The sequence below is a fragment of the Pantherophis guttatus genome, chromosome 1 (genome assembly GCF_059756535.1).
Source record: "Pantherophis guttatus breed Tessera chromosome 1, ASM5975653v1, whole genome shotgun sequence".
Lineage (NCBI taxonomy): Eukaryota > Metazoa > Chordata > Lepidosauria > Squamata > Colubridae > Pantherophis > Pantherophis guttatus.
In genome coordinates, this window is record NC_142063.1 from 330,951,879 (window position 1) to 330,979,751 (window position 27,873).

The 27,873-nt window shown below is 43.9% G+C and overlaps 1 protein-coding gene across 1 annotated transcript in view; it reads left to right on the forward strand.

The window, feature by feature from the left end:
• Positions 1-21,584, forward strand: part of CUX1 (cut like homeobox 1) — a 358,675-nt gene extending 337,091 nt beyond the window's left edge. The window contains exons 15-23 of the mRNA XM_087889230.1: positions 832-968; positions 2,084-2,150; positions 2,379-2,491; positions 3,401-3,517; positions 7,647-7,730; positions 8,977-9,033; positions 10,587-10,667; positions 17,736-17,800; positions 19,132-21,584. Coding sequence (XP_087745356.1) covers positions 832-968; positions 2,084-2,150; positions 2,379-2,491; positions 3,401-3,517; positions 7,647-7,730; positions 8,977-9,033; positions 10,587-10,667; positions 17,736-17,800; positions 19,132-19,192 — 782 coding nt within the window. The 3' untranslated portion in view covers positions 19,193-21,584. The remainder of the gene's footprint in view (positions 1-831; positions 969-2,083; positions 2,151-2,378; positions 2,492-3,400; positions 3,518-7,646; positions 7,731-8,976; positions 9,034-10,586; positions 10,668-17,735; positions 17,801-19,131) is intronic.
• Positions 21,585-27,873: the final 6,289 nt, after the last annotated feature.

The window sequence follows — 27,873 nt, forward strand, 5'->3', positions numbered from 1 at the left end:
CAAGTTTATATTGCAGAGAGAACATTTTGAAAGGAGCAGGGGGGCTCCTTCCCCTGCATTCTTACTGTATATGGTATGATTATCTATACAAAACAAATAGTTTGTTGGTCAGGTTATTCAGCACTGCTGTTTCTCTGCCCATTTGGGGGAAGCAAGCAGGGGTGAAATGTAAAATTTGTTACTACCGGTTCTGCGGGTGTGGCTTGGTGGGGGGGGGGTGTAATGTGACTGGGTGGGTGTGGCCAACTTTTTTTTTTTTTTACTTTTCAAAGCATTTTTTCTAATGCTTTGAAAAGCCTCTGCCAATCAGGCAACTCAGCTGGGATCGTCAGAGACTTTTCAAAGCACTTTTTTTACCACCTCTTTGGCCGAAGAGGTTGCAGAAAAAAATGCTTTGAAAAGCTTCTGACGATCCCAGCTGAGCCGCACGATCGTCAGAGGCTTTTTTTTTTACTTTTAAAAGCATTTTTTCTACAACCTCTTCCAAAGAAAAAATGCTTTTAAAAGTAAAAAAAAAAAGCCTCTGATGATCGTGCGGCTCAGCTGGGCATGGGGGGGGGCACAGGGATTTTTACTACCGGTTCTCCGAACCACCCGCCGCCATCTCTACCAGATCGGGCAATCCGGTCCGAACGGGAGCATTTCACCCCTGGGAGCAAGGTAATGTCTCAAGAGGTCAATTCGATCAGTCTTGTTTAACTTTTCTTCCTCTTCTTGCCTAATCTGGTTTTGCCTCCTGGAAGCCCAGAAATGCCAACAGAAGGTGAGGTGTGCTCAATACTTCTCTGGGGTGATTTGCAACAATAAAAGCATCTCGTTCTTCCCCGACAGGCCGCTGTACTGATTTGCAGATCCAGTTCACTGAAGCTGTCTCTGCAGTGTCCGAACAGAAAGATCTGATTGCGAAGCTGGAGCACGATCTCAGCACCATGCAGTCGCTGTCTGCCATGCATCGCCCAGATGCTGAGGTGAGTCCCTGAAGAAGACAACAAAGACGGTCAGTGAGGGACCATGTAGATGAGACGCCATCTGTAAAACTAGTGCAAGTGGGATTTTCCCCCCCAAAATAATCCATAAAAATCCAAATTTGCTGCTTGGCGTGCCCCATTCTTTATCAGAATAACAGAGTTGGAAGGGACCTTAGAGGTCTTCTAGTCCAACCCCTGCTTAGGCAGGAAACCCTACACCACTTCAGATAAATGGTTATCCAACCTCTTCTTAAAAACTTCCAGTGTTGGAGCATTCACAACTTCTGGAGGCAAGTTGTTCCACTGATTAATTGTTCTAACTGTCAGGAAATTTCTCCTTAGTTCTAGGTTGCTTCTCTCCTTGATTAGTTTCCACCCACTGCTTCTTGTCTTACCCTCAGATGCTTTGGAGAATAGCTTGACTCCCTCTTTTTTGTGGCAGCCCCTGAGATATTGAAACACTGCTATAATGTCACCCCTAGTCCTTTTCATCAAACTAGACAGACCCAGTTCCTGCAACCATTCTTCATATGTTTGAGCCTCCAGTCCCCTAATCCTCTTTGTTGCTCTTCTCTGCACTCTTTCTAGAGTTTCCACATCTTTTTTACACCGTGGAGACCAAAACTGGATGCAGTATTCCAAGTGTGGCCTTACCAAGGCATTATAAAGTGGTATTAACATGTCACATGATCTTGACTCTATCCCTCTGTTTATGCAGCCTAGAACTGTGTTGGCTTTTTTTTGGCAGCTGCAGCACACGGCTGGCTCATATTTAAATGGTTGTCCACTAGGACTCCAAGATCCCTCTCGCAGTTACTACTGTTGAGCAAGGTACCCCATATACTGTACCTGTGCATCAGAATACCTATCGTTTTTGTTTGGGGGAAATACTCTGATTAGCAAGAACATCAGCCTTTCCTTTGAAGGACATAACAGATGGTCTTGCCCACTTCAAAGCCAGAAGGGAAAAAAAAGCTTAGTGGAGGAGCCAAGAGCGAAAAAGATAACTAGCTCCAACTTCTGATCACCAACACAGTGATGAAAGCTTACCTCAAAGAAGGAATTCTTTACCTGCCCATTGATTTATTTTCTTCTTCTTCTTCTGTTTTCTAAAGGGCGCTGCCATTCAATACTTGGAGACAGTTCCTGAGCCCATTAAAGAAGCAACGGCACTTTTCTATGGTAAATGTCTCATTTGGATTCTTCTCAAGCACATTGTTGGAAAGCATTTAACTGTTTAATCAGCAAGAGAAGTGGCAGAATCCATCTTCCCTGGCCACAAGTCCTTCTTTGAGCCCCACCGGGTTTGTAATACATCTTGCAGACAGAACATTTTTGTCAGCACTCCATGGGTCTGGCCTTGGTCTCCATCTCCATCTTCTCCATATCTAACCCCAGTCTGTTTTCCAGGCCAGCCATCATCAGCCGGCACCCAGATTCCAGAAGGTCAAGTCGATTCTCTGCTCTCGATCATCTCTAGCCAGAGGGAGCGTTTCCGGGCCCGGAACCATGAGCTGGAAGCGGTAAGAGGCAGTGGAGTTTTCTCTCACCTAAATCTGGATGGGGAGATTTGATAAGATGCCCATCCAAGAGCCAGAGGCCAGAATCAACAAATTCATTCTTTTTTTTAATATGTCATTTTTCATACAAACATCCCGGCCTCTTCATTCGTTGTACTAAGTTATAGTATTTAGTTGTAGTTAAACTCTCCTTAGTAAACCTCAGATGTCAATTGTAATATTTTAAACTATTAACATTAAGATGGTCAAAGAGTCAATTTTATTAGATACCATGTATGAGCAGCAACTTGTCCTAAGTTAGGAATCTCTCTCGTACTTTCCTTGATATAAGCTTGTCCCGGTTCTTCTTTTAATTTTGCCTTCATTCTGGATTCTACTCATCTATAAAATGAATAAAAGAGGCCCTCTTAACTTGAGTCAGATCAGTTTTATTGATTAGAGGCAACTGAATCTGCCTTACTCCTGCTACTTTCCCCTCGTTCAAATGGAAAGGCCATGAATGAAGTTTGTAGGGTGAAATAGCTAAGAAACTTCAGGGAACTTGTCTATGGAGATTCTTAGTCATCCAGGTCATGGTTGTCCCAAAGGTGCTTTTTTCAAGAGGCAACTGGACTTTCTGTTTTTACTTTGAAGACACTTCACTTCTCATTCAAGAAGCTTCTTCCATTCTGACTCATTTCCCACCATCCAGTCAGAGCTGAAGAAGCTTCTTGGATGAGAAGCGAAACGTCTTCAAAGAAAAACTGGAAAGTCCAGTTGTCTCTTGAAAAAAACTTCAGGGAACCTCTTAGCTCAAATCTAAACATTACTGTGAACTTGCCAAATGGCCTCAAACAAGATGGCTGAGTTGTAAACATTTAGGCGTTGAGAAATGTTCATTTCATTTTATCCCTTTATCCTTTCTTACATCAGGAGAACCGTCTGATGCAGCACACAATGCAAGCGCTGCAGAGCGAGCTGGACAACCTGAGAGCTGACAACATCAAACTTTATGAAAAAATTAAGTTCCTGCAAAGCTACCCAGGCCGGGTGAGTCTGCAAAGCAGAAGGACAGCACAGCAGGCTGCCTGTTTCGAGACCTGGTAGCAAAAACCTGGGTCTGTGTTTGCAAAACACAGTTATAAATAGTGCCAGTCATTAAGCAGGTCATCACACACTCAATTTTACATTTTTTTGCAGCAGTCATTAAGTGAATCTCTGGTCATTAAACAAATCCATTGTCTGCAAGGTAGAGTAAATTGCAATCATGTGACTGTGGGATGCTGCAAATGGATGTAAAAGCAAACTGGTTGCCAAGGACTCGAAATGCGATCATATGACCAGGAAGGCCATCCGCACTTCAAATCTGGGTCATAAGTACCTTTTGGAAGGGGTCCGTCATAAGTGGAGGACTACCTGTAGAGCTCTGTGCATCGTTCCATGTGCTACAAAATGTGATAGTTGGCTTTAGTTGGTTTAATCTTCTATTTCGGTTTGTCTCTCCATCCCCATGACCTGTTATGACAAGAATAAGGCAGTTTAGCTACTGTTTTCTTGCAGCATGCAGTCCTCGGTTGCTGAACATGTCTCTGTTGAATCAGGACAAGCCTGGCTGTCCTTCATCTGTTACTTTTGGCATAAGAAAGCCTAACAGGGAGTGACCAGAATGCCTGTTGAGCCACTTTTGCTGTTATTGATGTGATACCAAGGTGGACTTGTTCCAGTTCCAGGGTTGGTAGAGTGTCCTCTGGTGATTAGCAATGGGGAGGCCTTCTCTTGGGTGGAATTCATGCTCAGGAGTTCTCTCCCTCTTGAAATTTGCAAGCAGCCTGTTGTTACTCCCTTTAGACCCATGCTGATTGGGGAATTCTGGGAGTTGAAGTTATGCATCTTGAATTTGCTAAGGTTGAGAAACCCTGCTTGAGACACCTGCTGAAGTTCTCTCTTTCCTCACTCAGTTTTCCTTGGGTAGCGGCTGGATGGATAGTTCGGTTTAGAGTCGTTTTCTTTCCCTCCTCCCCATCATTTGTGGGGATTTGTGTTTTTGACGTCGTTCAATTTATTATTTGTTTCACTGCTTTGCCAGGTGACGGTGAGAGAAAGGTAATCATCCTTTCCTCTTCTGTCTTGAACAATCGTTAACTGCCAATTGCAAAGAGAACTTCCCAATTGATGGGTTGTGTAATCCTGAATGCAGTTACTGGGGACAAACCATGTGGACAATCTATAATAGCCTTCCATACTGTTGGTACCTGCCAGATATAAGGGCTTTTAAATCAAATAGCTGAAAGTTGACCATCATATGGAAGGTTGGTGTATGGCCTTCACATCCTGTTTCTGTATTTTCCAGAAACTACATGGAAGTATTCTGTAGGGGGTAATTTTTCATTTAGTTTGAACATGGGCCTGATCACTAGATTCAAAGAGCTGTGGCTACGTTTTCCTAGCCATGAGTACTGAGCCCAATGTTGCTCATAAGATTGTAGAACTGGAAGATACCTCATAGGTCATCTAATCCAACCTCTCTATAAACACTTTGGACAGCCAACCTCTCTTTGAAGGCCTCCAGTGAAGAGGATCTAGTCTAGTGAAATCACATTTCCAAAAACTATACGTACATCCATATACATTCTCCTCCAATCAGGTCCCTCCAGATGTGTTGGCCTTAGAATCTCCCAATCAGAATACACCTGGAGACAGGGGTGGGCTTCAAAAATTTTAGCAAGGGGTTCTCTGCTCGGTTGCTGGGTGGGCGTGGCCATGGTAGACATGACGTAGTCATCTTCCTGCACCATGGCGGGGGGGGGTTGCCCTTCCCAGGCTCCGGAGGCTTTCCTCAAGCCTCCGGGAAGACAAAAACAGCCTCCCCAGGCCCTCTGGAGCCTAGAAATGGGCCATTTCCGGCCTTCCTGAACTTCCAGTAGACCTGTTTTTCACCCTCCCCAAATCTCTGTGCGTGCCCTGCACTTACCTGCATCCAAAACGGGCCGCGTGGGGACTCCTGGGAGGGGTGGGGTGGGTGGGGCCAGCCAGGAGTGGGATTTGGGGGTTCTCCGAACTGCAGAGTCTTAGCTAGAGGTTCTTCCGAACTCCTGCAAACCCCCAGCAGCCCACACCTGCCTGGAGATCAACAGATTAAGGGAACTTGGAAGCATGTTCTTTGATTCTGATTTCATTTTTGATGTTATTTCATCCTGGACGTCTGAGAGAAGACGCTGTGTTAAGTTTGAATCAAAATCATTTATTTGTCTCAAAAAGCAAGCTTTGTTTCCCATAATGCCCGAATCAAATGCCTGCTGTGTCTTTGCCTTCCCTTCTCTCCTGTATGTCCCCCTTGCCTCCAGAAGAGAGAGCTCTTCTCCTTCCCAAGTACTCTGGTGGGCTGTAAAAATCCAAGAATCCTCTCTCATGGAGAGAGCCGCTGAGAAGAGAGCAAAATGCTTTCCTCGGGAATACCAGCATCATCACAACAACAGCTTGCTGATCTGCTTTTATCCCAGATTCTTTGAAGAGACGTATCTTTTGAATGGCATACTGGGATAGTTGGTTTCAGGAATGAGTGTCAGTGTCCCCTTGGTCAAAGGAATGGAGGGACACCACATGGCCTACAGGCTGCTCCCAGTTTTCATGCCCCTTGGAGAAGACAGGGGAAAACATTTGGACCCTTTTGTGCAATCTCTAAGGTGCAATTTTGCAACAGTGCAAAATTGGCTGGTTTTTTTCCCCCAGGAGAAAGTTTGATGAGACAAATTGAGTACCTTCAGCCTGCAAAAGGTTTGACCCACTAGCACTAATTTGATCCTATTCAGTCCACTTATATCTCTGCACTTATATCTCTAGAAAGTTCAGTCCACTTATATCTCTAGAAAGAGTGCAGAGAAGAGCAACAAAGATGATTAGGGGACTGGAGGCTAAAACATATGAAGAACAATTGCTGGAACTGGGCATGGCTAGTGTAGAGAAGAGAAGGACCAGGGCAGACATGATAGCAGTGTTCCAATATCTCAGAGGTTGCCACAAAGAAGAGGGAGTCAAACTATTCTCCAAAGCATGTGAAGGTAGGACAAGAAGCAATGGGTCGAAACTAATCAAGGAGAGAAGCAACCTAGAACTAAGGAGAAATTTCCTGACAGTTAGAACAATTAATCAGTGGAACAACTTGCCTCCAGAAGTTGTGAATGCTCCAACGCTGGAAGTTTTTAAAAAGAGGTTGGATAACCATTTGTCTGAAGAGGTGTAGGGTTTCCTGCCTAAGCATGTGGTTGGACTAGAAGACCTCCAAGATCCCTTCCAACTCTGTTTATTCTATTCTATTCTATTCTATTCTATTCTATTCTATTCTATTCTGTTCTGTTCTGTTCTGTTCTATTCTATTCCACTTCTCTTTAAACCAATTACCTTAAAAATGGTTAAGTAGCTCCCTCCTATTTCTTCTTCCTGCAAGTCTATTCCTGGAGAAAACGTCTATTGCCTACTTGTCCCACAGCACCTTTTACTTGTCCAGCCATCCACTTAGAACTCCTACCAGGGTTTTCCTTGTGTCAATCTGACTTGTCTCCTATCCAACAGATCAGGATGGTAATTGAGCCGATCCTGCTGGGAGGGAGAGTGAGTGCTTCCTGAGATACATTCACTGGTGCACCCAATTGTCCACAGAGGCGAGGGGCTCACCTTCACTGCCTGTGTCCAAGCAGAGGCTAAATAGTCCATTTTTGAGAGATGCTTAGTTTGGATTCCTGTAATGCAAAAGATCTTAAAGTCAATAACCAAAATGAGTTCTATGGACGCCATTGTTGAGTCTCTTGCTTCAACTCGTCATCCATTTAGTCCATTTTGGCTACATAAGCAATACTACTTCTCTCGTGTTGAACCAATGGTGGTTTGCTCCCGGTTCGGTCCGGTTTTTGCGAACCGGTAGTAAAAGCAGCGGGAGGCTCCGCCCACCTGCCCGGACATCATGAACGATCTGTGGATGCGCAGAATGTTCTGTGCATGTGCAGAAGCGTGTGCGCTCCCGTTGTGAACCGGTAGTAAAGGTAAGTAGAACCCACCCCTGTGTTGAACCGTCATGTTTGAAGGGGGACAATCAGTTCGGTGTTACTTCTGAACTGACCATTTTCATCCATGCAAGTCACCAGGGACTAAGCATCACTTACAAACTCAATGGTCTCTCTTCCAGGGATCTGGCAGTGATGACACAGAGTTGCGTTACTCTTCTCAATATGAGGAACGCCTGGATCCATTCACCTCTTTCAGTCGAAAGGTAGGGATCTCTGGAGATCTTTCCAAAGGGGGAAGGAAAGACACCTTTTTAGTAGGATGGACAGTGCAGAAATAATAAATTATTATTATTATTATTATTATTATCATCATCATCATCATCATCATCATCATCATCATCATCATCATCCTCCAGCAGTATGTAGTAGCAAAGATTTATCTTCACTGTTGCCTTCTGGCAGAAGATACAGAACAATTAAAACTCGGACCACACGTTTTCTGAATAGACCAGCTCACCATCAGTGAGCTGTTGGACAGTATTACTTGGTCTGTTGTGTGGATGTTTGGGTGGTTTAGGGGTAGGGAATTGTGGTGGGTGGGAGTGTGTTTGGGGATTGTTACGTGTGTTGGACCTGGTCTTTGGGTGTTAAGTGAATTTCGTTGTATGGGTATACTGTGTATACACGTACAATGACAATAAAGTTATTATTATTATTATCTTCACTGTTCTCAAACGGTTCTGCCAGATTCAGACAGAAATTGCCAGACATGGTTTCTAGCACGCCTACATAAAAATGATAATTTTAGCATTTTTCATGGCATGGTACTTCATTTGAGCTGTTTCTTCAATGGGGCTTAATGCCTTTGATAAAATAATCTTCATTGCCTTGATTTATAACCCAGTGAAAGAAGCCAACAGCATTCCCATTTTACCATTGGCAAACTGAGGCTATAGGTCAGATATGATCTAGTGCCACTAAGTACAAAGAGGATTTAAAATTTTAAAATGAAATGTTACCTAGCTGGATATTTTAGGCTGATATCCTTCATTTCATTGCAACTAGATGGAGTCTCTTTTAATTTAATTAATTAAGTTAAAGAAATAAGATCTGCTAGGGAATTGAACCACATCTTTTTGCATTCTAGCCAGTGGTAAAATCCAATTTTTTTACTACCGGTTCTGTGGGCGTGGCTTGGTGGATGTGGCAGGGGAAGGATACTGCAAAATCCCCATTCCCTTCCCACTCCTGGGGGAAGGATACTGTAAAATCTCCATTCCCACCCCACTCTGGAGCCAGCCAGAGGTCATATTTGCCGGTTCTCTGAACTGCTCAAAATTTCTGCTACCGGTTCTCCAGAACCTGTCAGAACCTGCTGGGTTTCACCCCTGATTCTAGCACCAAAGAGATTAAAACTGGAATTAATTCACTGGCTGGGGTTGTTGATTTTTCTGCTCCTCTCTTGGAATAACCAGTGGTCTTATCTCTGTGTGACTTTTTTATGTGCAGGAACGTCAGAGGAAGTACCAAAGTCTCAGCCCGTGGGATAAAGCCACCCTTAGCCTGGTAAATCCAACTGCTGAAATCTACTTGCTGCAATTAGTCTAATCTTCACAATGGGAGCAGCAGTCACCTTACTTGGAACAGTGCATGTATTACAACAGCATCTTTAGCTTTGCTAGATCCTTCGGAAGTGGACAAAAATTCCAAATCCATTCAAAACTATCTAGTACAGTGTTTCTCAACCTTGGAAGCTTGAAGATGGGTGGACTTCAACTCCCAGAATCCCCCAGCCAGCGCTGCTGGCTGGGGGATTCTGGGAGTTGAAGTCCACCCATCTTCAAGCTTCCAAGGTTGAGAAACACTGATCTAGTAGAACACAGTTAAACAGCAATGATAATTTGCCATTGTATGTACTCCCAGTTCAATCTTTTCCATAGGGAAAGCTTTCTTTACTTGGTAGTTGGGTGAATCCTGTCTCCAGCTTCTCCTCCAGCCAAGAGGGCAGCCAACAAGATATGACCCACTTTAGTCCCACCTACGGAGGCATATAAGGACATCCCATAATGGTTGCAGGCAACTATACATTTATCACACAAAAGGGAAAACCTGCCCAGCCTCACCCCGTCAAGACTGGCAAGCCCTGGTTAGCATCTTACCAGCTGCAGTGCTCACAGGCATTATCTGTAATGTGAAGGAGACAAAGTATGCACACAGTGTAGGAATCCAGCAGATCAAATGTGCTTTTCAGGGAGATCTTGCCTCATAGCTCTCCCAAATCAGGATCCCTTTCTGAGCAAGAAAGATGAAGGAAAGGGAGAAAGAGATGCTCCAGGAAGTTTGGATGACGTGCGAATAAGTCTTTTTTATGGCTGTTTTTGCTGGAATCAGATCCCTGGTCTTTTGGCCAGATCCTCCTGCCTCCGATTCCCCATCAGTTTTGGGTGTGCCGCTTCATTAATTCACTCAGTCCACTTTGCACATCAGACTTCCATTTTCTAAGATGTAGCCTTGTCTCTTTTTCTTTCCCTCTGTCATTGTTGTCCCTTTGTTGTCCCTTTGTCTTGTGCTGTTTTTGTGTTTTCTGTATTGTTCTCTTTTTTTTTTTTTTTTACAATTGTAAACTGCCAGAGTTGCTGGGAGTTTAATGGCATATAAATTTAATAAATTATTATCATGGTTTACCACAGAGTCAGCCAGATATTAGACTGGTATTTTTGTTCACCTATCAAGTACTTCCCACACACCTGTTTGATGGTGTTAGAGGTATCATCGCGAGATTTAAACTTTCTAAGTAAAATCGCCTTTTGCAATTGACTGATAGGGATTCTGTCAAAGCCCAGAGTGTTTAAGTGGTGATCCAGATGTTGTTGTTATGAAGTATTTTAGCTTTCATGTCTCTAGAAATCTCAAAAGGGTTAGGGAATGATTCCCCCCCCCAACAGCTGGCAGTCAAAATTCAGGACTTCTCACCATTAGCAAACTTAGAATAAATCCCACGTTCAGGAAAGTAATAATAAATTGACAGGGAAGTGAACTGCTTCAGAATTTGTGTTTTTTCCCAAGGTCTCAGGCATTCATAACCCTAAAATCTGTCACGATTTTTATTGTCCCTGTAGGGAAGACTTGTCCTTTCCAACAAGATGGCTCGTACTATTGCTTTCTTCTACACACTCTTTTTGCATTGCCTTGTTTTTCTGGTAAGTATGTCCCCTCCTCCAGTGATGCACATAGTAATAGTGCCTTTTTGTGGTACCAGGTAGTCTTTGACTTATGACTATAGTTGAGCCTGGCAATTATGATCATAAGTCTTGAGAGTTGTAAAATGGGTCTTCATGTGACCAGACCCGATTTTATGAACTGTTTTGCAGCAGTTATTAGGCAAACCAATTGTTGACTATGGGTTTGTTTTTTTTCCCCAGAGATCAGATATATATGATGGTTTCCGGGAAAAAGTTGTAAATTGGGATCATGGGAACATAGGATATTGCAAACAGCCGTAAATGAAGGCCATTTGTCAAGTGCCAAAAATGCAATCATATGAGTAGGGGTGGGTTTCAAAAATTTTAGCAAGGGGTTCTTTGCCCAGTTGCTGGGTGGGCGTGGCCATGGTGGGCATGGCCTAGTTGGCCTCCTGCACCATGGTGGGGGAGGTGTTTTTGCCATCCCTGGCTCTGGAGGCTTTCCTCGAGCCAACGGGAGGGCGAAAACACCCTCCCCAGGCTCCGGAGGCCCTCTGGAAGCTGGAAACAGGCCTTCCCAAACTTCCAGTAGGCCCTTTTTTCACCATCCCCGAGCCTCTGCGCGCACCTTGCACTTACCTGCATCCAAAACGGGCCATGTGGGGACTCCTGGGAGAGGTGGTCGGGGCCAGCCAGGAGTGGGATTTGGGGGTTCTCTGAATTGCATAGAATCTTAGCTAGGGGTTCGGGAGACCCTAGCTGCTGAGCAGTTCAACCCCTGCTCAGAAATAACTTCAGAACTGAGCTGAATGGTTACTAAGTAAGCAGTTGTAAATTGAGGATTACCTGTAGTGGCTACCATCACCACAGCTGATGCTGTTTCTGCTGTTAAGGGCACCATATTTAACAATAGGAAAGGAGCTAATGCTGGGGTCTACTTAAAGGAAATACCTGGTCCTCTAAACCACTATATCTGAACCACAACAAAATTAAAATCTGCGGATTTCAACTCCCAGAACTCCTCAAGCAACAGGTTGGGTTGGGGAAAGTTGGGGCTATCTAGATTTTTGTTCCAGCCACCCAAAGAAGGTCTGTCTGCTGGCATTATTGATGGAGGGGACTGGGAGCTTGCCTCTTCTGTCAGATCTGGAAAAAGAGGCAGAATTATAGGAATCAGACAGTTCTGCAAATCACCTGGCCCTAGGCCACGAAGGGCTGTATTGTTCAGTGTTTTTCAATTTTGGCAACTTTAAGATTTGTGGATTTCAACTTCCAGAATTCCCCAGCCAGCATGCTAGCTGCCAAATTCTGGGGGTTGAAGCCCATACATCTTTAAATTGCTGAGGTTGAGAAATGCAGCTGTAAACTCCCAGGCTTTAGGTTTGCACAGCATCAATCCCTGCAATTGCCAAAAGTGGGAACTTGCCAAATTGGTAACTTGATAAAAATATCAGACGCTGTCTGTCCCAAGCTGTTCTATTTTGGGCTGTTTAACAAAATACAATTGTCTCCACCAGCTTCCCTTGAGTTCCCTTCTCCAGTTCCAATTGCAGACACAAGAAGCATTCTTCCATTTGTTTTTAGAAGTATATTTGTTTTGCAACAGCTTTTGTCTTAGAGGTGGAGGAATACATCTTTTAAGAGACTGCATAGAGACAGTCATTTGTGGTCATGCCTGATTTAATGATGACTACTTTTTCTCGTGGTGGATTCACAGCAGGTCCTGTTCAACCAAATAAGGATTAACATAATCCTAAAAATGAAGAAAGAACACCATAACCAGAGAATAATTGCAGATATTAAGATCTTCTTCATCCCCAATTGTTGCCCGTACTGAATGAGGATTGTCCCAAATAGTTGGGGTGGGGTAGGCTGGAAGTACCTGATCTACAAGAAAAGTCAGCCACAGGTAGAGCAAGTTAAAGAGAAAATAATCTTTACTTTTCCTAGCCTAGCTCTTCCCTTCCATAAAATAAAATAAAAGGTCTTCCATAAAAATAACTTGTTAAACTCAAGAAATTAAGATTTCTTCTTTAAAAAATGCAAGATTAACAATATGTGTTATATACAGGCAGTCCTCGAGCACAAATGAGCGCAAAATTTCTGTTGCTAAGTGAGTTGTTAAGTGAGTTTTGCCCCATTTTATAACCTTTCCATATATTCATCTATTTCAGGGTAAAATCTGAGCAAATCCTTTCAAAAGGATGGAAGTAATTTAGTTACTACATAAAAGAAATATTAATATGATTGTTTCTTTGTCCAGAACCTCCTATATACAAAACCAAAAATAATAGCTAGATCTATAAATCATTATAATGGCTAAATATAGTTGAAGAATAGCTGTGAAGATATATGTTTAAAAATATCAGGGGGGTTTTGAGCAGGTCTTCAAACCCATATTGTATTTATAACGTTTACTTGGTGACACTATTCATAAGAAAGAATAAGTAGGATTTACATTTTCCTTATCCTCTCCTGAAAAGTATTCCAAGTGCTTGTTTTAATATCACCCTAGATCTCGGAAATCCTGAGAGGGAGGGAGAGAGAGAGAGAGAGGAAGAGGGAAAGAGAGGGGGGAGAGAGAGAGCGGTGGAGAGAGGGGGGAGAGAGGGGGAGAGGGGGAGAGAGAGGGAGGGACAGAGAGGGGGGAGAGAGGGAGAGAGAGAGGAAGAGGGGGAGAGGGGAAGAGAGAGGGAGAAAGAGGGAGGGAGAGGGGGGATGAGGGGAGAGGGGAGAGAGAGAGAGGGAGAAGGAGAGAGAGGGAGGGAGAGAAAGAGGGAGAGAGAGGGGGGAGAGAGGGAGCGAGAGATGGAGAAAACCAAATGCTGCAAAGGGAGCCTTGGTGGGTGCCTGATTTTTGACAGAAAGGTTTAGGCCTAAAGATGGGGCCTACTCTCAACAGGCCTAGAAGGGATTGAGAGTAGGCCCCTTCTCCCTGTTTTGCAGTCCAGAAAAAGCTGATTATGCTGAGCTTCCCTACAAGATAGAAACATTCCTTGAGGCTAAATAACAGGAACCAGACTGTTCAGTGAAAACGACTGAACGGTTGAATAGATCACTTCCCATGCGCAGGTGGGCAGCTGGCCAGCTTCAGAGTTCAGTTCAAAGAGCTGGCTCTCTACCACATGCAGTGGCTTTGGACCGAGTCATCTTCAGCCACGTGGTGGATGTCCCTGAATATTACAGTCTTCTTAAATGATCCAGACAGTTTTATGGGCCAGAGCCCAAAGTGTAAAAGGATCATGAAACCTTAGCAGAGTAACAGAGTAACAGAGTTGGAAGAGACTTTGGAACTTCTCTAGCCCAACCCCCTGCTCAAGGAAGAAATGGTTATCCAATCTCTTCTTAAAAACCTCCAGCATTGGAGCACCCACAACTTCTGGAAGAAAGTTGTTCCACTGATTCTAATTGTTCTAACTGTTCTGAGATTTCTCCTTTGTTCTAAGTTGCTTCTCTCCTTGATTAGTTTCCACCCATTGCTTCTTGTCCTGCCCTCAGGTGCTTTGGAGAATAGCTTGACTCCCTCTTCTTTGCGGCAGCCCCTGAGATATTGGAACACTGCTATCATGTCACCCCTGGTCTTTCTTTTCATCAAACTAGACATACCCAATTCCTGCAACTGTTCTTCATATGTTTTATCCTCCAGTCCCCTAATTATCTTTGTTGCTCTTCTGCGCACTCTTTCTAGCCTCAATAATTTTTTTATCTTGTGGCAAGGAAAACAGGATGCCAATATTCCAAGTGTGGCCTTACCAAGGCATTACGAAGTGGTATTAACACTTCACGTGATCTTGATTCTATCCCTCTGTTAATGCAGCCTAGGATTGCATTGGGTCATATAAGGCATAAGACCTCCTTCGCAAGAGTTTGTTTGGGCTTGATTTGGTCGTGATTATTTTTATTGATGATTCTGCTCACCTAACCCTGAATTCTAAACAACTGACAGCTCTACTTATTCTAAGAACAGAAGAGAAAAAAAGAACCATTGAACTAGAGCAAAAATCTTCAACCTTGGCAACATTAAGACTTGTGGACTTCAACTCCCAGAGTTCCTCAGCCAGCTGAGTCCACAAGTCTTAAAGTTTAAAGTTTAAAGCTTAAAGAGCCTTGGTAGCACAGTGGGCTAAAGCACCCTGTTATTAAGACCAGCTGCCTGCAATTACTGCAGGTTCGAATCTCGCCAGGCTCAAGGTTGACTCAGCCTTCCATCCTTTCTAAGGTAGGTAAATTGAGGACCCAGTTGTGGGGGCAATAAGCTGACTTTGTATAAATATACAAAAGGATGAAGGCTATTGCTTAGCGCATTGTAAGCCGCCCTGAGTCTCCGGAGAAGGAGACTAGGATATAAATCAAATTAAAAAAAAAAAAAGTTGCCAAGGTTGGAGACCCCTGAACTAGAGGACTGTATTGAGAGTGACTCATCCAAAGACATTCCATGGGTAAAGATGGACTGGAACGGCATCATGAGCCCTGGACCACGCTTGTTTTTACCTCGCTGTATTAAAGTATTAATTTTGGTGCCTTTTCACTTTTCACTTTTTCTTCTTCTGTTAGGAATTCAGGGCACTGTACTTGAGTTCCTTCCCCTTCTCCTCTCCTCTCCCCTCTACTTCATCCTCCCAACAATCCAAGTGGAAGAGAATGACTGCTGGTTCAAAGTATCTGGCCACCTTTAAACTTGGCCCTTAAAGTAGAGCAGTGCAGTCTCTCTGGGGCAAACCACTTGACAGAAGTCTAGCAATTATGAGGTTCATCTAGGACAGATTCAGGACCATCCCTGAACAGTTTTGGACTAGACACTTTCAGCTCAACTTAAAATGAAGTGAAATCTTCATTAAGCCACCTTCAGCTCCTAGAGGGGGGAAAAAAGTCAAATAAATATTACATTCAGAGCACCCAAAAGTATTTTTTGTAAAAATTAGATGAAGAAATAAACGTGGCCCAAATCTCATGTGCAGACACAGAGATTATGAGATTCTGCTTTCTGGCTATGTTACCGCCATATTTTATAACTTGTTTGTACTGATTTTGAAGGCCAGGGCTGATCCTCCCTTCTTTTATTTCATCTTTCTTTACCCTAGTGAGGCCTTCCCTCATCCCAGCTGTCAAGTTCCTTTTATCCCAGCCAGTGTGATAGACTACACCTCAGTGGTGAAATGTAAAATTTGTTACTACCTGTTCTATGGGCTTGGCTTGGTGGGGGGGATAATATGACCGAGTGGGCGTGGCCAACTTTTTTTTTTTTACTTTTAAAACCATTTTTTCTACAACCTCTTTGGCTGAAGAGGTTGTAAAAAAATGCTTTTAAAAGCCTCTGACGATCCCAGCTGACTTGCCTGATCGACAGAGGCTTTTTTTATTATTATTTTTAAAAGCATTTTTTCTAAAACCTCTTTGGCCGAAGAGGTTGTAGAAAAAATGCTTTTAAAAGCCTCTGACGATCCCAGCTGACTTGCCTGATCAACAGAGGCTTTTTTTATTATTATTTTTAAAAGCATTTTTTCTAAAACCTCTTTGGCCGAAGAGGTTGTAGAAAAAATGCTTTTAAAAGCCTCTGATGATCTCAGCTGAGCCGCGCGATCATCAGAGCCTTTTTTTTTTTACTTTTAAAAGCATTTTTTTGGCCAAAGAGGTTGTAGAAAAAAATGCTTTTAAAAATAAAAAAAAAAGCCTCTGATGATCGCGCGGCTCAGCTGGGCAATGGGGGGGGGCAGGGATTTTTGCTACCGGTTCTCCGAATCACCCACCTCCATCGCTACCGGATTGGGCGATCTGGTCCAAACCGGGAGCATTTCACCCCTGCTACACCTCCCATCCCTACCTATTAGAGTAGGTATACTGGCACATCTGGGAAAACCCGAATCTAAGAGTTCCGGGTTTTCCCTCAGTAAATCAAAACCCCCAAAACCATCCCCTTTACCCATCAGTCCATCACAGGGTCCAATCACCATCCGTCCCATCTTGTGACATCACTCCAACCACTCCTTCTCCAGATGCAGGATTGTCCTGACCTTGACCGAAACGAAGAATGCTATTTTGTCTAACTACGTTCCCTCTACCAAATCCCCCCTCCTACTTTCCCACACACAAGAAGGTGGCAGCATGGAAGCTTCCGGTCTAATATGGCTTCCAAAGCTGACACCTAGCACATGATGGGCACAAGCCAGAGGAAAACTCTTCTACCTTAATTCACCCCATGGGCTGTCTAGAGGGGCTCATGTGGGACATGAACTGCCGTTCTGAAAAATATGAGTCCAGAAGATCTGTTGCTAAGGGTATTTCTTTTTAATGTGGAACATTAAACCTGAGACATTCATGTTTGCCTATTATAGATGATCAGTTACAGCAGCGTGCTGCATTGATGAAATGCTTGGGTCTACCCTTAGCTAGGCAGGTTCTCAGCCCTACCTTACAATATCATTACTGAGAGAGGTCTACAGGTGGTCCTTGACTTATGACCACTTTGCTTGTTGGAAACTGGCTGGGATGCTGCAACCGTCATAAATACATGAAGAGCTGCCAACCACCCAAATTTTGATCACATGACTGTGGGGAATAGTGTGACAGTTGTAAGTGCAATGACCAGTTATAAGTGCAATGTTGTAAGTGCAATGACTATGCTCACCTAATCCTGAATTCTAAACACAAAGTTAGTTTTTTCAGTGCTATTGTAACTGCGAATTATAATTAAATTATAAATTGAGGACTACCTGCAGAGGAGAAAGCGTTTCAGAGGAAAGATAGATTATATATTTAACAAATGTAGACAGATGTACAATCTACAATCTACCCAAGTTGGTTCATTTTCTAAAATGCTGCTGTCCAAGTGTGCATGCCACTTCTTTATTATTGATTATTTTGCTTTTATTTTTCTTAATCCAAGTACTGAAGTACAAGGTAAGAGACTCCCTGCAGCAACCAGGAAAGGCAGCTGAGGACACTAAGGGTATATTTCTCCAACATGGCAATGCAGACCCAGTGAATTCAGCATTTAAATTAGAACCAATCAGAAGACCCAGTAAGACCACCACAAACCTCCCAGTCATCACAAAACAATTAATGGACTGTCTTTCTTTGGTTCTCCAGGTTCTCTACAAGACAGCTTGGAGCGAGAGCGTGGAAAGAGACTGTTCGGCCTACTGTGCTAAAAAGTAGGTGCCAGAAAAATCAACCCAGGCTAACTAGAACCTGGGCACAGCGTACATTTTTAAAGGCAGTTGCTTTGGCCAAAAGTTGCCTTCTCTTTTGAAAAAGGGGGTGCAGCACTTTGCAAGGAGCAACTGCCCCAATTGCTTTTCTGTACTCCCCACAATCTTGCGCCTCACTGAGTTGGCCAACCACACAGGCTGCTCCTTCATCTTGAAGGGGCTCAAGGTTGACTCAGCCTTCCATCCTTCCAAGGTCGATAAAATGAGGACCCAGATTGTTAGGGGCAATATGCTGACTCTGTAAAACTGCTTAGAGAGGGTAATAAAGCACTATGAGGCAGTATATAAGTGCTATTTCTATTGCTATTTTCCTACCCAGCCTTGACCCATGAACATGCATCCAAAGATAAAGATGTTTACTGTATTTTTCGGACTATAACACAAACTTTTTTGTCTCCAAAAAGGGAGTGAAAATGTCTGTGCATCTTATAGACCGAATATTGCCGAAGCCCCACCCACCTGTCAGCTGTTTTTGTGCCTCCGCACAACCCATTTTTGGGCCTTTTTTCGGCTTATTTTTGGGCCTTTTTTCAGCCGTTGTTTTTTTTTTTTTTTTTTTGCTTTTTTCAGCCCATTTTCAAGGCTTTTCTGGCCCATTTTCAAGGCTTTTTTGGCCCATTTTCAAGGCTTTTTTTGGCCCATTTTTGAGGCTTTTTTTGGCCAATTTCTTTCGGAAAAAATTATCTGAAAAAAGCCTCAAAATGGGCTGAAAAAAGCTGAAAAAATGGCCCGAAAAAAGCCTCGAAAATCAGCCGAAAAAAGCCTCAAAATGGGCCAAAAAATCATAGAAAATGGGCTGAAAAAAGCTTAGAAAACGGGCAGAAAAAAGCCTTGAAAATGGGCCGAAAAAAAAAAGGCTGGAAAAGGCCCAAAAATGGGGCACGCAAAGGCCAAAAACACTTTTTTTGTTGATTTCCTCTTCTAAATTTAGGCCCATCTTATAGTCTGAAAAATACGGTAATTTATTTATTTTTACATTTCTTCCTTTATGGCATGCAGCCTAAATATCAAAAGCTAAGACTGCTTTATCTTTGGGTTCTGCTTTGGATCTATAGGAGCTCAGGGTGCAGGGGGAGGGTTCTGACACCCACCTCCAGGGAGCAACCCTGAACCATGGACCCAAGGCAGAACCAATTCAGCATCATGTTCACTGTCTTCTCCCCAGATTACTTAATTGGATGAATTAATTCCCTTCAATCCATGAAACATGCTGTAAATCATAGTGACATGATGTACTAAATGTGCTGATGCAAACTTTAACTTGTTTCTTCCAGGTACGCCGACCACCTGCACAAGTTCCATGAGAATGGAGTCAATGGGAACATCTGGAAGTGAAAAGTGGAGCCACACACGAGTGGACTAAGCCTATTCCCCACCCCAGAGCTGCCTTGCTGTCACCCTCATCCTTCTCTTCTTCTTCCCCTACAAAAACGTTGATGGATCCAAAACAATCAAATAACTAGAGCTAAATACTTTGCATCCCATGGCCCCTAAATCCATGTTTGCTCCCTCCCTCCTTCCAAGTATTCTTCCAAGCAAATATCACTAACATTTGACAGAAAATTGCTCATTTCAGCAGTCACAGATTTTGTTTCTCTAGGCCAGTGTTTCTCAGCCTTGGTGACTTTAAGATCTGTGGACTTCAACTCCCAGAATTCCCCAACCAGCACAGCTTCTGGAAGTTGAATTCTGGGAGTTGAAGTCCACAGATCTTAAAGTCACCAAGGCTGAGAAACACTGGCCTAGGCAAAATAGCATTAAATATCTGGCCAATTGAACACATATATTTGAATGAAGAAAATATAAAAACCCACAATTTTAGCAATGTTGCCTCCACATTCCCTGCTGTTCTCTTGCAATGGGGTGGATAGTGATATTTGGCTGATAAAATTGCCCACCTGTAATTTAGAGAAAGGGGAGGTCCTTGAATTTCACTCAATGGTCTCTAGCTGTGACAGATTCACACATCCCGGTAGAGTTTTAGCTCTGCCTTGGAGACACATTTGTTTCATACAGCAGTCAAAACTGTGAACATTCCAGATTGCCCACATGAACAGCTGCAGGCGCTCCTTGGGGAGATCAATGTTGAGATAGCCTGGGAGACTTATATTTACGTGTGAGTGTGACCAATTGAAGTCAACCCCAGGGGGTTGAAGTTTAGCATTGTCTCAAGTGGGGAAGTTGAATTGTTTCTTAAAACTTGTCATTAGGGCATTTTTCTAAGATCACCAAAAGAATCAAATATCCTGCAATGTCATTGATTTAACTTGATTTCTAATTCTTTAAGTCAGTGTTTCTCAACCTTGGCAGCTTTAAGACGGGTGGACTTCAACTCCCAGAATTCCCCATCCAGCATAGCATAGCTGGCTGCTGGGGAATTCTGGGAATTGAAGTCGACTCGTCTTAAAGTTGCCAAAGTTGAGAAACACGGCTTTAAATCATTATTTCAAAGATAGGAACAAATTATACCTGTGAGTATTCTTTCAATTTCTCTTCTTCCTGATCTGCTCAGTTGACAGAACAGGTTTTTATTTCTAAAATCCCATCCCTGTGACGCCCAAATAGATCATGGTTTGCATGAGTTCTCTGAATTCTTGAGTAACCTGCTTTCTGCTTATTGTGCAAATCATCCTGCCTGGCTTTTTAAAAAATATATATATTTTATTCAGCAAAGGAAATCTTGTAACCATCCAGACATAGGAGAGAAATTGTGTGTGTGCAGACGGCTCCAGGGATGTGTCAAAAACAGTCAAGATGGCATGATCAAACCCCATCCCTTTTGAAAGACTCAGGACTTTGATTATGAGGCCACAGCCTCCATCTTGGCTTATTTGACCCCCTGTGGATGCCTCATAAAAGCTCTTTTCCTCATGATGGCACGGCAGATCAGAAAACACAAAGCCACTGGTGTATGTTAAGTTTCTTCAATAGATTTCAGAGCTTCCTCCCAGGTCTGACCTCCGGGTGTAAATTTCTGCCATTCTGAAATAAATATCCTTACCAGGATAATAGCATTGCTAAATAAATCCCTTCTAAAGAAAGGAGCCACTCTCTGCTAACAGTGGAGGTGCTTTCTGTTTAACCAGAGAAGAAAATGCTCCCTAAAAATGCATGCAACCTTCACGTCAATTCTTTGTTAATTCTGTTGTGATTTATAGATTCCCCGCATTGTGAACAACTGGGGAAGCCCCAGCCAGTCTGTTTGGCCAGTTTGCGACTGAATAATGCAACTATTAATCACAGGCAGAGAAAGGAAGGGGCTAAGCTGGGTGACTCCACTGCACGCTACTGGCGGCGTCTGTAAAACAACAACGCGTTTTGTTTAAGGCTCCAGTTTGAAGTGGAAAAACAAACATTGAGAAAAGACAGCTTATCAGCTTTGGAAGTGGCATAGTAAATATTCTTCCTTTTGCGTGGAGGCAGGAAATTTCTGTTGCAGAACAGCTTTTCCTCTTCCTTACTCAGTAGGGTGGAGCAACATAGCAATGCACTGGGCAGAATTAAGAGATGGGTCGTGTCCTGGGAAGGTACGCAGAAAGATGCCGTCTTCTTCCAGATGTGCCGACTGTTTGGTCTTCTAAAAAATCCAGGGATTTCTGAATGTTAGCGTTTAATAATTTTGCAATCAAGGGGCGGGTGTGTGGGGAGGGGGGTTAGTGCTGATTGAAAGACTCTTGTTTTTTCTCTTCTCTTCCAATGTTGAATAAATTGCTTTACCTGCATTTAATGCAATGTGGTTGATTTTTTTTTTTATCCAGAGCAAATTTTCAATTTCAATTTCAATTTAATTCAATTTATATGCCGCCCCTCTCTGAAGACTCAGGGCGGCTCACAATACATTTAAAATCTTAATAAAAAACATTTAAAAATAAAAAACATTAAAAACATTAAAACTCATTCATACCATTCATGGCCAGATCTCGCCAGATCGCAAGAGCGAGATCAACGGCTCCAGGCCTGCCGGAAAAGCCAGGTCTTCACCGCTTTTCGGAAGGCCAATAGGGTGGGGATGGTCCGGACCTCAGGAAGTAACTGGTTCCAGAGAGCTGGGGCAGCCACAGAGAAGGCCCTCCCCCACAGGCCCGCCAGCCGGAATTGTTTAGCTGATGGGACCCGGAGGAGACCAACTCTGTGGGATCTTACCGGTCGGTGGGAGCTATGCGGTAGAAGGCGGTCTTGAAGATAACTTGGCCCTGAGCCATGTACGGCTTTAAAGATAATAACCGACACCTTGAATTGTGACCAGAGACCAATAGAGAGCCAGTGCAGCTCGCAGAGAATTGGTGTAATGTGGGTGTACCTAGGTGCACCCATGACAGCTCGCGCGGCTGCGTTCTGGACCAACTGTAGTCTCCGAACACTTTTCAAGGGTAGCCCCATGTAGAGCGCATTGCAATAATCTAACCGTGAGGTGACAAGGGTATGAGTGACCGTGAGGAGAGCCTCCCAATCCAAGTAGGGTCGCAATTGGTGCACCAGGCGAACCTATGCAAAGGTCCCCCTAGCCACAGCTGTCAGCTGTTGCTCTAATCTTAGCTGAGCGTCTAGGAGGACACCCAAATTGCGAGCCCGTTCTGAAGGGGACAATTTCTCTTTCCAGCCCCCAAAAGAAAAAGAAAAAGAAAAAAAACTGAAAGAAAAATGGATTTATTTATTTTTTGCCTGTGGTTTGTAATATCTGAATCATTTATGAATGCCAGGCAATGGACTGATAGGTAAGCCTGTGGCTGGAGCAGTTAGATTTTTTTAGCCCCGCGTTAAATTCAAATGAGAGGTGCAAATCCAGGCACATTTCTGTCAAGAGTTGAAACAAAACATTCGCAGGACTGTTTTAACCAACCTGGCATGGTTTGTTTGTTTGTTTTCCTCCAGTAAGTGATGCCTCTGGAACGATGTTTCTAAATCTCAGCAACTTTAAGATGGACTTCAACTCCCAGAATTTCTTCCCTGCCTGGTTGGAGAATTCTGGGAGTTGAAGGCCATCCAGCTTAAAGTTGCTAAAACTGAGAAACATCACTCCAGAAGATGGCAGGAATGAGAGGCTGATATTTTGACCTCTTTACTGCCATCTATCAGTCATCCGAAGACTTGCAGCTTGGATTTGTATCTCATTCCATTCATAGATCTAGGTAGATATTACTTGCCACTGGGGAAATTACTTTGAAGCAAAAGAAAATGCTTCTTCATGGCAATAGAAAAAGAGAGATAAAGACTGGGTTATAATACTGACTCAGCATTGCTTAAGCTTGTAGATGACAAGATAATGTGTCCTGCTTGGCCCTTCTTAATCTTTCAGCAGCTTTTAATACCTTCAGTTATGATATCCTTCTGGGCTAGGACCAGACAATGCAGGCAATGGATTTGTTTGGCAACTGCCACAAAAAAGGGTCATAAAATCGAGTGTGGTCACCTGGTGATTCATTTAATGACTGGCACAGCTTACCACTATACCCAGTTATGGTACTAGGTCAAGGACTAATTCTAGTCTGGTTTCATGTTTTGTTTGCTGCCGAGAATTCCACAGATTAGGAAGTGGCTATGTAGATTGGGTGAGAGAGGGAAACAGACGGACATCCATTTAAGTGTTAAATGAGCAACTCTCCATCTTACAACCTATTTTGCCACAGGTGTTAAGCGAATCACTGCTGTTGTCAAGCGAATCACACAATTATTGATTCTGGCCAGGGGTGAAATCCAGCAGGTTCTGACAGGTTCTGGAGAACCGGTAGCGGAAATTTTGAGTAGTTCAGAGAACCAGCAAATACCTCCTCTGGCTGGCCCCAGAGTGGGGTGGGAATGGAGATTTTGCAATATCCTTCCCCTGCCACGCCCACCAAGCCACACCCACAGAACCAGTAGGGAAAAATTCTGGATTTCACCCCTGATTCTGGCTTCTCCCATTGATTTGTTGGAAGCCGGCTGGGAAGGCTATAAAGGATGATCACATGACCTGGGTCAGTGCAACGGTCATAAAGACATGCCAGTTGCCAAGTGCCCGGATTTTGATCATGTGACTTTCACAATGCTCCAACTGTCATAAGTGTGAAAACTGGTCATAAGTCACTTTTTTCAGTCACATTGTAACTTTGAATGGTCACTCAATGACTGGGGCCTTACTCAAACTTTTGGCCAGACTCCAAAATAAACTTCTTTTAAAAAAATGACAGGGAATTCTCTGTTCCTCTTCCCCTTGCAAGCCAAAAGTTAGCATAGTGTGGAAGAGCCGCTCAAAATGGAATTACGTATTTCAGCAGCTAGGCTGATGTAAAACGGTCGCGGGAATGGAGCTGATCTCTGCTGGGCTGGAAACTTGATGACGCCAGAGCAGAAGGCAGCTCCTGATTGCCAGGGAAGATCTTCCTCTTAACTGAAACATCTTATTCTCCCATTTCCTCTTTCTGCATAACCTTTCAACAACTGTCTCAGCCTTTAGATGACTATCGGAAATCAGCGTCTGGGCTGTGGCTTTCTGTTTTATTAACTTGTTATTATATTTATTGTGTTTATATCCTGAGGTGGTTTTTTTTTTTTTCTGTCTTGAGAGCGCAAGGCAGCTTCTAGGGAGGAAGGATCTCCCCTAATTTTATCCTCCCAATAATGACCCTGAAGGTAAGCAAGGCTAGAGGAGTCACGAGCCTAAAGTCACCTTGTGAGCTCCAAATCTATGCGCGGACTCGAGCTCTGATCCAAGTCCAATGAGCCAAGAGGGATTCTCCAAGCATTTAAGCATTACAGAATACAGACGAACATCATTGAAAGGGACTTTGGAGGTTCTCTAGACCAAGGGTCAGCAACCTGCGGCTCTGGAGCCGCATGTGGCTCTTTCACCCCTGTGCTGCGGCTCCCTGTCACTCAAAATATGCATCAACAACCGCCAATGTGCGACATCTGCCAGCACGCTATTTATTGAGCTTTTCAACCCCTGGTAGGCCAACCATGGATAAATCCAAGAAAAGAAAAGTTTCAGAAGAAAACAGAACATTTAATTCAACTACATATGCTAGTTTTGTGGCTGCTCAAGAAATAGTCAGGCATGGGAAGGGTTTTGTGGCTCCCGGTGTTTTCTTTTCTGTGGGAAATGGGTCCAAATGGCTCTTTGAGTGTTTAAGGTTGCAGACCCCTGCTCTAGACCAATTTCCTGCTTGAGCAGGAGACCCTATACCAGTAGATGGTGAATCTTTTCGGCACCGAGTGCCCAAACTGGAGCGTGCGTGCGTGCCGGAGCCCTGGAAACTCGAAGATCAGCTGGCTGGTGTGCATTTGTGTGCCAGCCACCTGGTCTGGTTTCTTTGCAAGTGCCAGGGCTGGTCTTCGCGTTTCCGGGGCTTCAGCACGTGCGAAGGTCACATGGCAGAAGAGCAGCTGGCGATGGCACGTGTGCTCACAGAGAGGGCTCTATGTGCCACCTCTGGCACGCATGCCATAGGTTCAGCATCATGGCCCTATACCTAGCCCTATATGGCTAACCTTTTCTGGACCAAGTGCCCAAACCGTGCGTGTGCGTGCATGAATGCGCATGAGTGCGCCCAAACCCCCAAAATGTGATGCACGCATGGGCCCCCCTGCAAGCACCCCCTCGCACACGCCCCTGCACATGTGCACACAGCTCCCCTGCACACGCCCCAGCCCCCACACATGTGCGGCAGAGACTTGTAGACCAGCTGGCCAGTGGGAGGCGCGCGCGCATGCGCAGCAGAGCTGAACTGGAGCGACAACTCATGTGCCACCAGAGAAGGCGCTGTGTGCCACTTCGGTCACACATGTCATAGGTTCGCCATAATGGCCCTATATCATTCCGGACAAGTGACTGTCCCATCACTTCTTAAACACCTTCAGTGATTTTAAACTGGTACAAGATTTTGGAGAAAAATGAAATGCCCTTCAGCAAACTGGACTTTCTGATAGTGGCCAGCTAGAGTGAACTCAATGGCATATATAAAGTTTGCTACCATAAAATGAATGTTACGAAGCTGCCCTCTGACTGCCACACACTGTAACTCATTTCTGTGGCTTTTCTCCAACAGCTGGAAGCTAAATTCCAACTGCTCAAAATGATCCATCCACGGCTATTGTAGATCTGCTCAGTACTGTAAAAGCCAGCCTTTCTAGAATTTTTTTTTTTTTAATCCTATTTTGCAAGTCTGGTATTGTAATCTTGATGATTCTTATTGGAAGCTGGTTGGACTGTGGTTTTCCATGCCTGTATGTTTTTTCCCGAGCATTTTTTAAACAGCAATATATAGGCGATTCTCTACTCAAGATAAGAAGAAATTAATAAAATTGTTGTGCTGGTAATTAGTCTGCATCTGAGAGTTTAATGCAGGGGTCAGCAACCTACGGCTCCAGAGCCGCATGGGGCTCTTTGGGCCCTCTGCTGTGGCTCCCTGTAAGGTGATCCCACCACTGGCTGGCCATGCCCCTTGCCCTCCCTCCCAGTCACTCCTCGCCTGGCCTGAGAAGGTAAGGGCAACGGTGGGGGATGGAGAAGCAGCCAGGGCAGAGACAGAGAGATACAGAGAGAGAGGGAGAGGGTGGGGAGAGGGAGGGGGGAGAGAGAGATGTCAAAAGGATTTTGTGGTTCCCGGTATTTTTTAACAACTGGTTCTCTGCCCTAATGACCGGCTGGGTAGGCGTGGCTGGGGGGGGTCATGTGACCGGTGGAAGTGAGTGACATCGAATTGGCCATGCCCAACCAGGTTTTGTGGCTCTTTGAGTATTTAAGGTTGCAGACCCCTGGTTTAATGGAGGCCTGTCTTGCTCCTCAAATTGGGCAGAGACTAAGCAAAGAACAAGTAAGATACATGGAAATGATGGGCAAAATATTTCTTCCTTTTCCAATACTGCTTTTATTGCTGACATCCTCTTCCTTCCTCCCTCCCCCCCTCCCTCTTATTTCATTCTGCCAATTCCTCCAGTAGTGGGTTTCAAATCCCGGCGCTACCGGTTCACTATTGGGAGCGTGCGGTGCTTCTGCAAATGCGCAGAAGGTTCTGCGCATGCTCAGAGCGTTTTTAATGACGTCTGGGCCGGTGGGCGGAGCCTCCCGCTGCCGCCACTACCAGTTCGCCCAAACCGGTGTGAACCAGTAGCACCCACCACTGAATTCCTCCCACTCCCACATGTTTCCCAAAGTGGGATCGCATATAATAAAATATACAAGTAGTCCTTGATTTGCATTCATTTAGCGACTGTTCAAAGTTGCAGCAGCACTGGAAGAAAAGTGACTTATGACCAATCCTCACATGACCGTCATAAGTCCACTCACAACTGTGGACCGTCTTCACAATCACATGATCAAAATGTGGGCCCTTGGGAACCAGCATGTATTTACGATGGTTGCAGGGTCATCTGATCGCCAGCTGGCTTCTGACAAGCAAAGTCAGTGAGTGAAGCCAGATTTGCTTAACAGCCACACAATTCACTCAACCGCTGAAGTGACTCACTTAACAACTGTGGCCAAAAAAAAAGAAAGTTGTGAAATCAGGCATGACTCACTTCACCACCACCTTGCTTAGCAATGGAAATTCTGATCGTACGTCAAGGACTAGCTAGAGTGATTTTGCAACATCATCAACAAGTGAATGACTAAAGAAGAGCAAGTTCAAGGAAAAGACTATTGTTCAAAAGCTGCAACTCTAGCCCAGCCTAAAACAAAATAAAACAATGCCATGGGAGAACAGAGAGGGTGGATCCATCTTGTTCTCATCACTAGCTGACATGTGATTTTTTTTCTTCCAAATTTATTTATTTATTTATTTATTTATTTATTTATTTATTTATTTATTTTATTTCTATACCGCCTTTCTCCCGTAGGACTCAAGGCGGTGTACAGTCAAGAAAAATATAGATACACAAACATCATAAAATTGCTAATTAAAATTATTATTATAACAGAGTTTGGCCCAATTAAATAGAACCTAAAATTAGATAACATTTTAAAAACATTCACATGTTCATATGTTTAGCCCTGCCTGTTGGAACATCAGGGTTTTGAGGGCACGGCGGAAAGCACGGAG